At 38.9% G+C, this 17,396-nt stretch overlaps 1 protein-coding gene and 1 long non-coding RNA gene across 4 annotated transcripts in view; one reads left to right on the forward strand and one right to left on the reverse strand.

Moving 5' to 3' along the window:
- The window catches only part of LY75 (lymphocyte antigen 75), a 74,376-nt gene that overhangs the window by 6,509 nt on the left and 50,471 nt on the right, over positions 1-17,396 (forward strand). Inside the window, exons 3-13 of the mRNA XM_054044678.1 lie at positions 3,136-3,309; positions 3,614-3,778; positions 4,487-4,597; positions 7,783-7,926; positions 9,978-10,166; positions 10,921-11,078; positions 12,581-12,688; positions 13,757-13,845; positions 14,296-14,468; positions 14,627-14,823; positions 16,345-16,487. Coding sequence (XP_053900653.1) covers positions 3,136-3,309; positions 3,614-3,778; positions 4,487-4,597; positions 7,783-7,926; positions 9,978-10,166; positions 10,921-11,078; positions 12,581-12,688; positions 13,757-13,845; positions 14,296-14,468; positions 14,627-14,823; positions 16,345-16,487 — 1,651 coding nt within the window. The remainder of the gene's footprint in view (positions 1-3,135; positions 3,310-3,613; positions 3,779-4,486; positions 4,598-7,782; positions 7,927-9,977; positions 10,167-10,920; positions 11,079-12,580; positions 12,689-13,756; positions 13,846-14,295; positions 14,469-14,626; positions 14,824-16,344; positions 16,488-17,396) is intronic.
- Positions 70-17,396, reverse strand: part of LOC128845736 (uncharacterized) — a 69,343-nt gene continuing 52,016 nt past the window's right edge. The window contains exons 2-4 of one of the 3 annotated variants that reach the window (XR_008446713.1): positions 9,945-10,065; positions 4,178-4,265; positions 70-421 (exon numbers count right to left, since the gene is read on the reverse strand). This is a non-coding gene — a long non-coding RNA (uncharacterized LOC128845736). Of the gene's footprint in view, positions 422-4,177; positions 4,266-4,336; positions 4,389-9,944; positions 10,072-17,396 lie in introns of those variants that run through there. The other 2 variants (XR_008446712.1, XR_008446714.1) reach the window with 2 other exon arrangements.

Consider the following 17,396-nt stretch of genomic DNA (forward strand, 5'->3'; position numbering starts at 1 on the left):
CTGCCTCTGGAGTAGTGCAAAGAAAGAACAGAGAGACAGGTTTTGTCTTTAATAGTTTATTCTCTGCTATCTAGGAAAAGGGGAATAGTCTGCACACTGTGCAAAGCCAAAAACAGTACTAGTTCAATACCAGACAGCTGCTGAGCTGATTGGAAGATGATCTCATGCAACATGCTCCAAAACTCTCTATTATTAACTATTATTTTATTTATTTTATTTATTATTAAAATGCTTTGCATTGATGATACACACAAATAAAGACAGTCCCTGCCTTTCTTTCCAGGATCCCAGGATCTTCTTCACTCTTCTCCTTCTTGGTGCCATGCAGCTTACCAAAATTACTGCCACTGCCATAGCTAGAGTAACCTATTATAGGGCTTCTGATTTTCAGTTTTATCCAATGAACACCAGTAAAACATTCCTGATACAGAAAAGGAAAAAGAAATTGGTGTTTATCCAATAAATACTAGAAAACACAGAAATTGTTACTTGTATCTAAGGGCTTGTGTACATGGAGCAGCTAGATGAACTATAAAGGTGTGATTTCTAAAGCGCACTACTGTGTTGTGCATTAATTGGTCCATATTGATCCTGCTGGTGCACATTAAAGGTTCCCTAGTGCACTTTAACATAGTGCTGTTTGAAACAGTACTATGTTACATAGCACCAGGGAACATTACAAAAAGCTTACTCATGACAGTATATAATATACATTATTCATATGGTATATGTAAAAAGAAAACCCTGAAAATCCCATCAACATCAAACTCAACAATTACAAAAATAACCCCCAAAATTAAATTAATATACCCTGTAAAACAGAAGCCCTATATATTGTTATTACTTTATTATTATTATTTATTATTTTATTTATTGGCATTGCAGTAGTGGCTCAAGTCAGGGATTTGGGCTGCATTGTGCAAGGTGCTGTACAGACATATGATGAAAAGGATGGTACTGCCCCCAACAGGCTATACAAGCTTTTATATGACAAGAGACAACAGATGGATATAACAGACACAGTGACAATGAGACTATTGTGTTTAGCATAAGAAGCAGTGGTTAAAGCACACCAGCTGCTTTGTTATTGTCAAGTGTTCTGTAGGCAACATGGCAGAAGTGAATTTTTAGGAGGGGTTTAAAGGAGGACAATGTGTCAGCTTCATGGATTTTTACAAGGAGTTCTGGTCATGCGTACTTACCCTGCAACTCATACGTGTTTGCCACAATAGGAAGAGGATCAGCTTCCTATACCTATTTGGAAGTTGTAGGGAACCTATGCCCACAGTGACAGCTTCCAGCACTGTTTTTACAACTATTGTCACGATAGTAAATGAGCACCTCGCAATCATCCATGGATTTTATACTCACAACACCCCTCTTAGATAGGGAAGTATTATTATCCCCATTTTACGGATGGGGAATGAGGCACTGAGAGACACGGGTATTTAAGTGCCTAAAGAGGCAGATGAACACTGAGGCCCAGATCTTCAAAGATATTTAGGTGTGTGACTCACTTAGGTGCCTTAAATACCTTTTGAAGATCTGGGCCCTAGTGTGATTTACAAAAGTACCTAAGGAAGTTGGGCACCTGTCTGCATCTTTAGACATCAAAATACCTTTGTAAATTTGGCCCCAAGTAACTTACCCAAGGTCACACAGAAAGTCTGTGGCTAAGCCAGGAACTGAACAATGGTCTCTGGAGTCTCAGTCCAGTGCCCTATCTAGTAGACCATTCTTCCTCCCCTCCAAGAGATTCCCCTATCAGAGATCTACTGGGGGAATCCCTTTTTCCTCTTCCTGATCCTTGATTTTTGTCTAGGTTAAGAGGACTCTCAGGGGAGTCCTGAGGGTCATATGACTCCTCGCCCTCTAACAGAGGGAGCTGTCACTTAGGCCATGTGTACACTTCCGACTTTTGCTAGCATGGCTGTATTGATCAGGCATGTCATGTGGTGTGATCCCTGATGAACATAGGTGTGCTGGAAAAAGCTCTAGTGTAGATGTAGTTTTGCTGTGTCCTTGCTAGGAGAGTTTCGCTGGTGTATTATACCAGAATAGCTATAGCAGCAAATTGCTCCTAGTGTAGATCTAGCCTTGGGGAAAAGTTGCTGCAGGCCACAATGTCCCTTTAGCATTTCTTCCCTAGTTGACTAACAATCTGTCATACAGAGAATAACCTGCCCCTTCATGAGGAGGAAGGGGGTGCTTTGAATGTGTTTAATGTATCCCCCAACGCTATAGCCATGATGACTCAGAATACAACATTGACACGGCAGTCAAACTTGGTGCACTCTGTATCTCTGACTCTGGGAGCTGTGTTGTATTTATTGCTTCTGAGAAGGGAGTAGTGCAATGCCTCTGTAGTCCAGCAGGCATGGAGTCAAATTTGGGCTAGGTAAAGTATTCTATAAGAGCCCTTTATGGGTGATATAATACATTTTACAATTTCCATTAGACTGGGCAGAAAGTAATAGCAGTTAACAGTAATATACAGCATTTTCGTGTTTGTTTAAAGGGACACCATCAACTTGAAATCGAATCCAGGGGTCCCATACTGGGGTGTGGCTCACTTGTGTCCTCAGAGCTTTTGGTGGTGCTTTGTGGCTAGCTGGCCCCGACTCCTTGTGGGAAGGATTCACAGGAACAAAAGGGGAAACTAACTAAGGTGATGATCCTGCAAATGCTTATATGCATGCTTAATGTTACATGTGTAAAGAGTCTTATTGAACTCAGTGGGATTACTGAAATGCATGAAGTTCAACACAAGTGTGTTCACAGGATTGGGGTCTAATTGACCATACAGGAAGCATAGTGAAACTGGCTAATACACAAAGTAATGCCTGGGGAGTGGGGAGGAACAGAAAAAATATTTTTCTTTAATCACTTCTAGTTATAGTATTATTATGTGTTATTTGTAACAATAGAGTTCAATATTCCTAGACAGTAATGTGATTTGGTAATTTTTAAGTTAACATTCTCCATGTAAGTAGTAGCTTTTATTTGCTACTCTTTTCTTCCTCAACAAACTTGTGAGAGGGGAGTTTTAGATTATTCATTCATCATAATGCTTTCAGGTGTGTTCTGATTTCTCTTTCAAATACTAAATCTGCTGTTTTGTTGCTTTTCCTACAGAGATCTATACGAGGGATGGTAACTCCTATGGAAGGCCCTGTGAGTTCCCCTTCCTAGTTAATAAGACATGGTATCAAGACTGCATTCGGGATGAAACACACACAGATGGCGAATGGTGTGCCACAACCTCCAATTACAATCAGGATGCCAAATGGGGAATCTGCTTAAAACCAGGCACGTAGGTTTTCTAAATAGATGTTCTAACAGAGTTCTTCAATGTCATGTGTGTACAGTTCCATTTTATGGTACGATATCTGCATACTAAACTCTTTTTAAATTAGGTTTCACTGATATTGGAACATTGATATAACAATCAATACAAATATACTCTGTAATATGAGTGATTTTAACATACAACTAAAACACTTCCTTGCATTTTCCTCTGTATTACAATAATGTTCACTAAAATGTTTGAAAAAACCCAAATGCAGTTATTGTTTTGCTATAGTCACCAGTATCATGTGTTTGTGTTAAACAGAGGATGGTTGTCGTGATACCTGGGAACACGATCCAGGATCTGAAAGTTGCTACCAGTTAAACACACAGTCTGCGCTTTCTTGGAAAGAAGCCTATATTTCATGTCAAACACAAGGGGGAGATTTACTGAGCATCACAAGTACAACTGAATTAAGTTATATACAAGGTAGGTATAACTGTCTGTAATAAATGGATGAGAGGAGTATGTTGGCAGCAGAATATCAGGAAACCCTGACAAGTAGAATAATTTCAAGGTAGCATTAAAATTCTCTGGCATGTAAGATCTCTTGGTGCTGTAACTTGTATAATAGGAATGAATTACTAATCTAACCTGAGATTTTCTCAGGTAGCTCATCTAATTGTATTATAGTGTTTGTGAATATAAACAGAAGTAAACGGCCAGTGTCCACACACAAAATGCAGAATGAGTCAGCATGACAGTTTAGTGTCAGTGCAGTGCATGGGATCCAGGCTTGGATCTGGAAATCAAATTAGTTATATCCATTCTAGCAGTGCACTCATCCCTTGAGGAAGAGGGTGTTTTGTGCCATTGACATGTAATCACCTGTGCAGCCATACAGGGCTTTATTCAGGCTTGGACTGCAGGAGGTGTCACTGTGTCTTTGAGTATGGGAGAATAAAACAATCAGCTTCTGGAGGGAACAGGAGGAAGAAACAGAATTCTGTAACATATTAAGGGCCAAATTCTGCCCAGGGACCTTACCTTCTTCTGACTTCAGTAGAAGTTGCACATCCATATTCAATGCAAAATGTTTCTGTATTGGACATATTTTCAGTTAGCTCCTTAGTTTAAAAACAACTGTTTAATGGATGGACGTAGTTTTAGTTAACCATTTTTAATTATTAATTCCAGCTAAAGATGGCATTGCAGAGGCGTTTTGGATTGGCTTAAACCAACTGGACATTTCTGGAGGCTGGCAGTGGTCAGACCACACACCTTTGAACTTTCTTAACTGGAATCCAGGTAGCCATCTTTTCAATTGAATGAACGTATATTCATAACACACACTGGAACTTTACTTCTCAGCTTCTTTTATTGCACTTTACCAAAGAGAACATTATTGTTCCATTGTGTAAAAAGTTGAAAAACATCCATAAACATTTTTCTTAAAAGGTGAATTCTACTATTTACACAGGTTTCAAATTATGGAAGATTAGGGTTAATAAACCCCAAGTAAAAAAGACAATTTTTAAAAACACCTTCAGTTTGAGATTGTCTGCATATTTGGTGCAGCTCGAGGGTTCTTTGAAAATTTCTTCTTCCCACTGGCAGCATGGATGAGATTTTATGCACAAATTGTGGAATTCAAAGATATGATTACCATAACGACTGTAATTCACCACATTATACTGCTATATGAAGGCATACTTTTAACAGCATATAAAATAACACATATGTGCCAGGGACCTGGGATAAATGGCAATAGAAGCCCGACTTGTGCAGTTAAACTCTTAACTTTAAGGTTACATTAACTTGTGGCTTCTTAGGAGGTGAGGTAGAAAGACAAATTTTGGGAAACTTATTTTAATTGCTCAGAGTTCCATTGAAATCAGTGAGAGTTTTGCTCAATTAAGTGTCTTGGAATTTGAAGTCTTGCATTTGAAATCTGATTTCATTTGTTGTGGGTATTTATGAGAATCTTTGCTGTATAACTGAACATTAATACTAAGGCTCCTGCCCCTCCCCAAAGTAAGTCTGTCTAGTCTTTTTGGAACTGAGCGCTCTCTTTTTCCAGCTTATTGAATAGCCTCTTGTTCCATCAAATGATGGCCGTTTGAGGAAGCAAATGAGAAGAGAGATAAGATGTGGCTTTTGTGAGAGTTTATTATTTTTGGATAAGTTTGCTAAGTAGAGCTTTTTATAAGATTTGCCACATGAAGCATTTCTTTTATCATCTCTTCAAAGTCTAAGGACCCAGCTTTGCCACTTTTACATGAGTCACACCTTATTTGTGATTTCAATGGGACAATTTGCAAAGCAGGGTGCTGTTCATCATAAGTAGGGCTGTCAATTAATCGCAGTTAACTCACACGATTAACTCAAAAAAATTAATCATGTTCAAAAAGATTAATCGCTATTAATCGCACTTATAACAATAGAATACCAATTGAAATTTATTAAATATTTTTGGATTTTTTTCTACATTTTCAATATTGACTTCAATTACAAAACAGAATACAAAGTGCACAGTGCTCACTTTATATTGTTATTTTTGGTTACAAAAATATGCACTGTAAAAATGATAAACAAAATAAATAGTATTTTTCAATTCACCTCATACAAGTACTGAAGTGCAATCTCTTTATCGTGAAAGTGTAACTTACAGATGCAGATTTTTTTTGGTTACATAACTGCACTCAAAAACAAAACTGTGTAAAACTTTAGCGCCTACAAGTCCAGTCAGTCCTACTTCTTATTCTGCCAATCGCTAAGACAAACAAGTTTGTTTACATTGACGGGAGATACTGCTGCCTGCTTCTTACTTAAAATGTCACTTGAAAATGAGAACAGACATTCGCATGGCACTTTTGTAGCTGGCGTTGCAATGAATTTATATGCCAGATATGCTAAACATTCGTATGCCCCTTCATGCTTCGGCCATCAATCCAGAGAACATGCTGCCATGCTGATGATGCTCGTTAAAAAAATAATGCGTCAATTAAATTTGTGACTATACTCCCTGGGGGGGGGGGAGAATTGTATGTTTCCTGCTCTGTTTTACCCGCTTTCTGCATATATTTCATGTTATAGCAGTCTCGAATGATGACCCAGCATATGTTCGTTTTAAGAACACTTTCACAGCAGATTTGACAAAACGCAAAGAAGGTACTGATGTGAGATTTCTAAAAATAGCTACAGCACTCGACCCAAGGTTTAAGAATCTGAAGTGCTGTCTAAAATCGGAGAGGGACGAGGTGTGGAGTATGCTTTTAGAAGTCTTAAAAGAGCAACACTCTGATGCGGAAACTACAGAACCCAAACCACCAAAAACGAAAATCAACCTTATGCTGGTGACATCTGACTCAGATGATGAAAATGAACATGCGTCAGTCCGCACTGCTTTGACTCATTATCAAGCAGAACCCATCATCAGCATGGAAACATGTCCCCTGGAATGGTGGTTGAAGCATGAAGGGACATATGAATCTTTAGCGCATCTGGCACATAAATATCTTGCAACGCCAGCTAAAACAGTGCCATGTGAACGCCTGTTCTCACTTTCAGGTGACATTGTAAACAGGAAGCAGGTAGCATTATTTTCTGCAAATTGTAACCAGGCTTGTTTGTCTGAGTGATTGGCTGACCAAGAAGTAGGCATGAGTAGACTTGTAGGCTCTAAAGTTTTACATTGTTTTATTTTTGAATGCAGTTTTTTTGGTACATAATTCTACATTTGTAAGTTCAACTTTCGTGAGATCTTGCCTCACTCATTATAAAGACAGAAAAACTTGATGATAAAACATAAAGCAGTGCCTATTACCAAATGATTTCTGTGGCAAATGTAGTCACTATTCTTTCGTTTTGCTTTTACTGTGCTTACTGTATTAATACAGGTTTCAGCGTAGCAGCCGTGTTAGTCTGTATCCGCAAAAAGAACAGGAGTACTTGTGGCACCTTCAGGTGCCACAAGTACTCCTGTATTAATACAGACTTTCTGTTTTGATAAACAGTATATTGGTAGTTTCCAATTGAAACTGATTCCAATTGAAACGATCGTAAGAGCAGGTATTTGTAACTGAGCTACCTCTAAATATACACAAGGACATCTAAGAGTTGACTTTTACTTACAATTATTTCATTAATTCATTTCCTTTTATCTGTTGGTTTATGTAATAGCTTAAATTTTCCTTGTGTTAATTGTAGTTTAGATAGAATATTCTGCTAGATCTTGTGGTTAAAGTACAGGACAAGGAATGAGGATTCCTTGGCTCTATTCCTGGTTCTTTCAGAAGGCTTCCTATGTGACCTACCGTAAAACAAGTTCCTTAGGCCAAAGATTGTAAAGTGCATTATGATCCTCAGATGGAAGAAACTACAGAAGTACAGAGTATTATTATTGAATCAAAAAGTGTGAGACAAAAGAAGCAATAATCACCTTCACTTTATATAAATCTGCACTCTTACATATAGTTCTTTCTCTCCCAAAGACATGCAAAATGTGTCGCCTTTGGATGGGTCAAGTTGTGTGGCGATGAATGCTGCCTCAGGTCAATGGCAGAGTTACCACTGTGAGACTCCACTTCCATATGTCTGCAAGAAGCCACTTAACAATACAAAATCAGAATTACCAGGTAATCCAGCTCTATGCATCTGCGTTTCTGGTCAATATATAGTGATATGAGGGTAATGCCCACTGCTGCTGTAGTCACCTGCCAGTGTTAAAGTAGTGGTCCTCTCCCCACTCTGACCACATCAGCCTCCCTCCCCAAAATCCCTTTGCACTGAGTCCCTTCTTTTCCTACATCAAACTCAAACGTTTTGCCTTCCGTTTCAAGACAGTGCAGGATCTTCCCTCACCCTCATCTCCCATTTCCTCCTGCTTTCTCAAACATTCCCTGAGTGCTTCCCAGTTGCCTCCTCCATACTGCTTTCTTTATCATATTTTCAGCTTGTGGCTTCTTTCATGCTGTACCCAATGTTTGGAAGTTCCTATCCTCTAGGCAGCCTTGCTCATTCAAATTCTTCTGAAAACCCATTTCCCTCACAAAGCTTGCCTTTATTGACAAGATGTGTGTTTTAGGTGGATTGAGCATAGGGAACCTGCTTCAAAGCCCATTCAACTCAATGGGAATCTTTTCATTGACTCCATTGGCTTTATATCAAGCCCAGAATTGGAAGCCAGGAACTCCTGAGTTGGTGTCTGACCCACTGTATAATCTTTACCTCTCTGATACTTCTGCAGAGGGATGTGCTGAGAGGTAGTTAATGTTTGTACAGTGTTTTGACCATGTAAACTAGAGAAGAGCTAAGTGTTGTTCCGACACTAACCTCATTACCAGTTGTGTCCGCACACCTCCCATACCTGAACTGTGTCTCCTTGTTTGGTTTTGTATGAGTTAGTATAGAAACTCTTTGAGGCAGGGTCTATGTCTTCTCTTCTGTTTTATAAAATAATTTGTGTAGTGCTGTAAACATTCAGTAAGCTTCTAGGAAAGGCCTGACAGGCTGTATGAAATAGTAAGTTTACCTACGGTAATATTCCACCATACAACTTGTGATTACTTCAAATGTATTTATGTTTTAAGCTGTGTTTTAAATCAGTTAGGCTGAACCTCATTGGAGGTTGAGACTATTTACAGGAAACCTACTTGGGAGAAAAAGATAGTAGGTTCTTCAGGGCTGAGACTGGGAATTTTTGTGTTTTCACCGCATTAATCTTGAATGAGGCCATTCAGTGATACCACAATACATATAAATAATATATATATACATATACATATAAATAATATTATATACTTGACATGCATTCCTTCTAAATCAAGCTGCTGAAGCTGAGGGAGTGATATACTGGCCGCTAACAGTGAAGTACTGGAGCTTTGTTTTTTAGCCTCTTTGGCTGTGTGTTTTAGGGTGACCAGATGTCCCGATTTTATAGGGACAATCCCGATTTTTGGGTCTTTTTCTTATATAGGCTTCTATTACCCCCCCCCGCCCCATCCCGATTTTTCACATTTGCTATCTGGTCACCCTAGTGTGTTCTAATGCAGTTTCAGGGGAAGATGTGGCAATGGTCGTTGTTTCTCTAACTTTTACTTTCCGTTGCAACTAGCTGTGTTTTCTTTGCCCCTTCCTGACCACCCATAAATATTACTAATCACTGTTATGGCTTTCTCCCCTCCTAAACCAGCTGGATAGATGCAAGCCCCACATGTTTCTCTTTGACCCTTGGCTTAGGTTCCAACGTTGTAAGAGCCATGTTACTTGTTTTTATTAACGTTACCTCTCTCCATTTTACTTTAAGTCAATGTTGTTTGTAATAAGTGTGAGACATACAGAGACTGAAGCATTTTCTGTGCGCTTCCTGTTAGAGCGATTTCTGTACTTGGGAAGAGAACTTGAACAGTATCACAGAAGTAGAATTCTCCTTCCATTTGACATAGTTGGGGTAGCTACTTTTTAAAATGGTCCCCTCTTCTCACTGAATCGGAGGGTACAATGTGGGACATTGAGATTGGAGCCAGAGAAAGAGGAAATATTAACAGTTACCTGCTGAGTGAATACATTATAATTCCTCTGTTTTGGAAGCTTTAAGATTCTGCAAGAAAACATTTAACAACTTTCAGTTTATACAATAATCTGTGTAACTCACATGGCATGTAATCCACATTCTGTTCATTCTCAGATGTTTGGAGGTACTTGGAGACTCAGTGTGATTCAGGCTGGCTTCCATACAGTGGTTTGTGTTATATGCTGATGAATAACCAAGCTTCCTGGAATATGGCAAATCAGTCATGCAGAGAAAAGAAAAGTGACCTCATCAGCATACATTCTTTAGCAGATGTCGAGCTGGTTGTTACAAAGCTTCATAATGGTAAGTTTGGATAGTTAACAATATTAACAAAATTAACAATAGCTCCATGAGGCCAGAAATTAATGAATCAGCCGTTTAGATAGAGAGATACAAGGCCAGATCCTCAGCATGTCTCGGTGTACCTCCATTGACTTCAGTAGTATTAGTACATTGATTTCAGTGTAGTAAACTGATTCACATTAGCTGAGGAACTGACCCAAGAAGATCAACCTCTCTTGAGGAAACTATATTTTTTCTCCAAAGTTTTTTAGGGTTGTTTACTCTGTTTTATATTGGTAGGGTTATGCTTATTTTTATTTTACTTTGTGTTTTTTGTATTAAGTTTTAAACAGAATGGTGATAGTTCTTCATTCAAATCTATACAGTTACTTGAGTTATTACTTGCTATTGGTCATTGGACTTGTCTGCCTATTCTCCATAGCTGCTGCCTAAAACTGAGGATTCTTTCTCTTTTTGGATTAGTGGTAATTTTGCTGGTACATGTAAGCATCACAAAAAAAGCAGTTACGTATATTCATACGTAATAATAAAAAACTGGATGGTAAAAAATGCTTTGTGCCAGTCTCAGATCCCTGATCGCATTGTGAGAATGGGTATTTGAGAATAATGCAGTGCATTCTGAGACGTGGCAGGTTTTGGGAGGCTCATAGTATTTTGCATGCTGTTAAATCTTACATTTGTTGGTTTCATTTTCATTTGCAATGATCTTACTTACTAAACTAAAGTTATATTCTCATCCCCATTTTAACTTTAGAAACTAAAGAGGAAATATGGATGGGTTTCATGAATGAGGATACTCCAGCTTTCTTTACGTGGTCAGATGGGTCCAAAGTGGTTTTCACTTACTGGGATCAGAATGAACCAAAAATTCCTTTTAACAGCACTCCTAACTGTGTGTCCTATTCAGGAAAGGTAAGAACTCAATGCTCTTTCAGTCATAGTAGATGCGGTGTTATGTGGTGTATGTGTGAAGGCTGAGAGCAAAAAACCCCAAATACAACTGAATCATCTTTGATAGATACAGAAATATAGGGATAATGAAAGCAAATCTCTTTGTTTCAGAAATAACTATTTGACACTATTTAAAAAAAAAGAAATTGCTTGAAATTATTTATCCAAAGTTTGCATACCGTGTACCCTGGTTTCCCTGTGTGTGTCATGGGCTTCAAGGGAATGAAAAAAATTGTTTGCAGTTCTCAGATTCTGCCACTAGCAGCTGCTGCTTTGGCTGCTGTTGAGGGGCAGGTAGTTGTTTCTCCTGCTGCTCCATGTTGTTCTTTCCAATCTTGCTCTGCCTTCTGAGTTACCACTTACCAGCTCCTTGTTATGTACGGGAGACAGAGAGCCAAGGGGGATGTAGGCAGAGCTATAGAGACGAGGAGCCAGCCTGAATCAAACCCTAGAGGCTTGAGGCACTATGAGCAATTTAGGCCCTCCCTTCTGAGAAGGGGTAATGAGACACCTGGAGTGTGGAGTGAAGGAGAGAGACCATGGCTCTTGGAGGGTAGTAAAGGGGACTGGAGGGGAGAGAGATCTTGATAACAGCACAAAGATGCCAGAGTGGGGAGCTGGCTAGGGCTATTCCCCTGGAGAAGACTTACTAGCTATTCTGCAAATACACAGAAGAGGGTAGCAGGCCTTCCCTAAGGAGACATATGAGAGGGAGCAATGGAATGTTTTGGGGAGAGAGAGAGGTAGTATGGAGGAGGGCTTCAGGGCTTGGCTGGAGGTGTCATTGATTTAGATAGCATCCGGATTTCTGCATACATATCCGAACCAGTTGTTTGAGCAAACTTTGAATTTCAGGGTTTCTCCATTAAGGCTTTTATATGTACTTTTAAAATGATGACAGTGGGATTTTACGTGATCTTGTATGTTTGGGCAGTATTGCATCATGATGAAACATCATTGTCTGTTGATGTAACAATGCAGTGCATGTTGAAAGTGCAATTTAGGGCAGTTTGGGTTTGTATTTGGAGGGAACAATCTGGTGAACCTGGGGGAGCTATTAAGTACTGCTGTGACCAGCAGAGTTGGTGTCTTCAAGAGGGTCATCGCAGGCCCCGATCAATTAAGAAGAAAATGAGGTATCCATGTAATGCTTTGGTAAAGGACAGCTGAGGAGAGCAAAAGATAACACTGGCAGGAGATAGCAGGACACCCTGCAGACAAAGGTCTCTTAAGCAGGCATAATTAATCAGGCTTTTTATAGGGCCAGTAGCCAGGAGAATCGTTAATCCTTAAAGAGCAAGAGCCAGGAAATGCTGATTCAGCCTGGAGGAGTCCCCACAACTTAAATTGGCTTATGTCTACATCACAGCAATGATTTTAAACTAAAGTATAGATGGAAATAAGTTCAAATTTTAAAGTTTTGAGGGGTTTTTAAATCCCATTTTTTTCCTCCTTTCTAATAGTTGGGTCGGTGGAGAGTCAAATCTTGTGAAGAGAAACTGAAATATGTGTGCATGAAAAAAGGAGAGGTTTTGAATGAAACATCTGATAAACATTGTTTCCTGAAAGAGGTAATAATTCATAATGCCAATTATTTAAAAAATGTGTGATTCTTTTACCTTACTTCAGTGTAAAAATGCTGCCTACATAAAATTACTTTTATTTCCCTCTACTTTTGGAGTTCTAATTTTTAAAAGAATTTATCAAACATTGGATTGTCCTAGCTTTATAAAGATACATACAAGTAGTTTAGACCCCAAAATTGACTTAATTTAAAATTCTCTTCACTTGGTAGGGATTGTCTTTTAAAAGTCATACCCCTCTGTTTACTGAGAAGTATATTGGGATGCTGGCAAGCAGTTTATTCCCAACATGTAAGCTGTAATATTGTATTACTTTATTTTAAAAAATAGATTTTACAAACCCTAATTTTAATAGATGTGTTTTCATTAATTCCCTTTGGGTTGGTTTGTTTGTTTAATTCAATTAAAACCATTTTCACGCCGAGACTTTCAAATGGTGTGCCTCACAGCTACTTCCAGATCTCAGAACAAGTGAATACATTTTGATGCATAATGCAACACCTCTTCCCTTTTTTCCCTACCTACATTCCTGAACAGGCTATTCCCCTCTAAATCACTATTCCAGTTATGTTCCTAAATTGATATTATTCATTGCATTTTTAAAATAAACATTTTTAAAATCTTGAGCTCATTAAAGTCAGTGGCAAAACTCCCATTTACTTAGTGGGGCCAGAATTTCACTCTAGTATTGACTTTTGACAAGCAACAATCACAGTGCTCTTCCTGTACAGTTTTGCACACATAGTGTTGTATTTTCTTTTGCCTTGTTTCCCCAAACACTATAGATCTAGGGCTTGATCCTGTGGCCCTTACTCAAAGTAAGGATATTTGATGTCGGATAGAGCCCATGGTGTGTCACTCCTTTACATGTTCTTTCTTCCCTGGCTGAGAGGGTGAAAATTCTGTAATACCCTGATCTTGGGTTTTATTCGTAGTAGCATGTCTGTGCCTGGACACCAAACAATGGTGTAATGCTTTCTTTTTGGGAAGTAGGTTGGACTATACTGTCAGAACTTGCCTATAAAAATATAAATGTTTCATTCTCTAAACTTTTAGGGATGGAAGAGACATGGAGACTTCTGTTACAAGATTCATAACAGTAAAGTATCGTTTGGAGCTCAGTGCAATCTTACAATAATGAACAGGTACAGCCCTGTATCTTTTATTATTTATTTATTTGTACTACAGTAGATCCTAGAGGCTCCAATCAAGGACTGTGGTGGTAAGCACAGTACAGACAAGTAATAAGACAATTCCTACCCTAAAGAGCTCATAAGCTAGGTTTATGTGACACAACAACAGTTGGTGGTGGGAGGACAAAGTAACATTAAAACAAGAATGATATGCATGGTAGGCAGTAGTCTCAGCTTACCACCTGCCTAGCTATTACCAGCTGTTAGTATTTTGTAGGCAATTCAAACGTGCATATTTAGAAATTAAATTCTCTTAATGTACAGAATGCATCAATCGCCTCTTATAACCATTTGGACTTACCCATCTGCATAGAGAAGAGAATATCCCTTCATTTTCAAATTGATTTGATAGTTACAGATGTCCTTTTAATATCTTTTTGAAATAAATTGTGACTATTACAGGTTTGAGCAAGAATTTATAAACAGTTTGATTGGAAAATACAGTAAAGGAAAAGAAAAATATTTCTGGACAGGCTTGCAAGATATCAACCGGTCAGGAAGGTATACTTGGGGTGATGCAGATGGAAGAAAAAATGAAGCTGTGATGTATGCAAACTGGAATTCCTTACAGCCAGGTAAAATCTTTAACAGTTAAGAAAACTAAAATAAATAATTGTGATAAAGTGCATTTATAGTCTCACAAGAATGGCACGACTGTAATTCAAAAACCTGTGGATTTTCTGAAAACCAGCAAGGAGATTTTAAATGTTGTCTTTGTTTGTTAAAATCTTAGCATTTCCTGGAGGATGTGTAGCAATGTCAAGTGGGAAATCTCTTGGAAAATGGGAGGCCAAGGACTGTAAAACCTTTACAGCCTTATCTATCTGCAAGAACTATACTGGGCCTCCCAGGCAGCCAGAAGTACTTCCTAAGCCAACTGACCCTTGTCCTCCTGGATGGCAAAATGGATCAGGCCTTGCCTGCTATAAGGTAATACATTTTTCCTATTAAATGCCTTATTTATTCTGGCACTCTCTTGCAGCCGTCTGTATATACATGTTAATGGCCAGTTTGTGGCTTTAAGCTGCGCTGTGGGGAGTTTCAGAGAGGCCATACTGCACTGGGAGCCCAAGGAAGAATTCTTGCTGACTCAGGCAGAATTCCTCCAAAGGCTCTTAGGCAATGCACACTGGAGCAGCAACTCTACCATCCTTTGAAAGGTGCAGCATGCACTCCCCTCCATGCCAGGCCAACACTGCTGACCAGTGAAAGGAAGGTTGAGGCACAGCTCTGCCATCACCTTGCCTCCTTTCAGGAGGCTAGTGCTGTTGGTAACACTAATAAGGAATGTCTTCCCTCCAGCCTGACTGTGTCTGGCTGTTGTACAAAGGCACAAAGAAGGCACTTGGCACCTTGCAGCTTCTCTCCTCTCACATCCCCTTGTGTACCGTCAGAGGCCATAAATGGGGACATTTGACTTTTCATTCTGGATGGCTACAGGAATATGTCAATCTCATCCACTAAAGAGTATAGCCAAATTTTGAAGTTGTATTTGCTATTTTAAGATAGCTTTCTGAGTCAATTAGCTGTTGGCTGGAATGGCTTCACTGATCTTGAATTTAGAAGCACACTTTTTTTTTTTTCCATTTAAAAATCCTAATGGAATTGCTTAGAATCAAATCGCATTAAAATGAATGGCTTATTTGATTTATACCTCCTAATTTCTGGATTCAGTGTTTGGGATGCAGTACAAACTTTGGACAGATAGTAAACTAGAGATCACACATTTTGTTGCTCAGGTAGGCTGAGCTTTGGGTATCCAGCTTTTTAAGTGCGAATGGAGTCCCTGCTGGGAGGTTGGATAGAGCTGGGAGGAGGGGTTGGTGAGAGTGGGGGGCAGGGGAGGAGCCCAGCTGACCAGAGTGGGGCTGAGGGCCTAAGTGGGAGTGGGCTGGCCATAGTGGTGGGGGTAAGGTATGAACTTGGGAATATAGGTTGGCTTACATAAAAAAGGAAATGTGCAATGCTCTGGTGCATTGCTACCTGTGATATGTGTAGGCAGCACATGTCTGAGGGTGTCTGAGAGCTTCCTCTGCCAGTAGCACAAAATGGGCATTCTGTTGGCCTGATTTTAGTGAAAATCAGGCTTTTTAGATTTTCACTAAAATCCATACAGTTCTGTCCTTGGCAGAACATTCCTTGGCATTTTGGAATTTACCAGATGCCGTTTTCAAAAATTATTGTGGTACATACAGACAAGAGGAGAAATACCGTCGAGCTGAGTGTAGACCAACAAAAATTGGACTAAAAATCCAGAGAATCCAGCCATTCCTGCAAATAAAACTGGGGAAAAAGAATGATTTTAAAAAAAAGTTTAAAATCAAGCTCTCCACTTTCTTCCCCTGGAAAGAAATAATTTGTTCCTACAAATAATGCCCACATTTGAGTAGAATAACAGCAACTAAACAATGCTGTCACTGAATCATGCTGTCACTTTGTTTTCTTGTGAAGTTCTTTCATAGTGAAAGATTGCTGAGAACCAGGACATGGGAAGAGGCAGAACGATTCTGTGAAGCACTAGGAGGTCATCTTCCTAGTTTCAGTGATACTGCAGAAATGAAGGAACTCCATTATATACTAAGAGACATTATCAGGTAACAATCTAGAAATGTCATGATGATATGGTGATTTCAGTTACACACTGCTGAGATTGGAGTCTAACCCCGTGTTTACATCTGAGAAACGCTGCATGTTTTGTGTATTTGTCATTTGAATAACTGTGATAGATGGTGAAGTTTTTACCTTTGTAAATGAGAATCCTGAAGTTTCTGATTTAGTATATGAAATCTGATTTTGTTTTAGGCTATGTTTCAACCCAGATTATTCATCAAGAGAAAATCTTCAATCGTCAAAGTCTCCTCAGAAATGAAATTGAAAGCTCTAACAATTGGCCAAATTTAGCCTTAAAAGAAACAGGCTTGATTCCAGATGACTTTAGTTTTATGACAGTTATAAATCTTTTTTCCAAATAAGTCATTCCAATGAAGAACTAATTACTTTTTAGGACTGTCCTGGATCACTTACACCATTATTCTTAGACATGTCCCTAAAGTGTATATCACTAGATAGTCAAGAAGGAGACAATGCAGCACTTTGAAAAGCTCTTAATGAAGTAAAAAATTGTATTTTTCCTGTATAAGTGTGTTGTATAATAGCAATAGCCTTAATTGTTTTGTTGCATATTTGATTGCCTCTTCTTTGCATGATAGTTCATCTGTCTCAGCACCCATTTATTTACTTCTTATTGCAAAGCAGTAGAGATTCTGTTAGTTAAATCAACCTTGTAAAATTCTGCTTTCCCACTAGAATGGAATGGGTGACTTTTTTTAAAAACGAGGCAGTAATACGTTTTCATTATCATTTTTGTTGTCGTATTGATGACAAGATTTTGGATGAAATCCTGGTCCCATTGAAGTCAAGGGCAAAACACCCATTGCCTTCAGTAGGATCAGGATTTCACCCTTTGTGTCTCTTATGTTCCCAGTACATGGTGTAGTCCTGTA

Source organism: Malaclemys terrapin, chromosome 11 (genome assembly GCF_027887155.1).
Source record: "Malaclemys terrapin pileata isolate rMalTer1 chromosome 11, rMalTer1.hap1, whole genome shotgun sequence".
NCBI lineage: Eukaryota > Metazoa > Chordata > Testudines > Emydidae > Malaclemys > Malaclemys terrapin.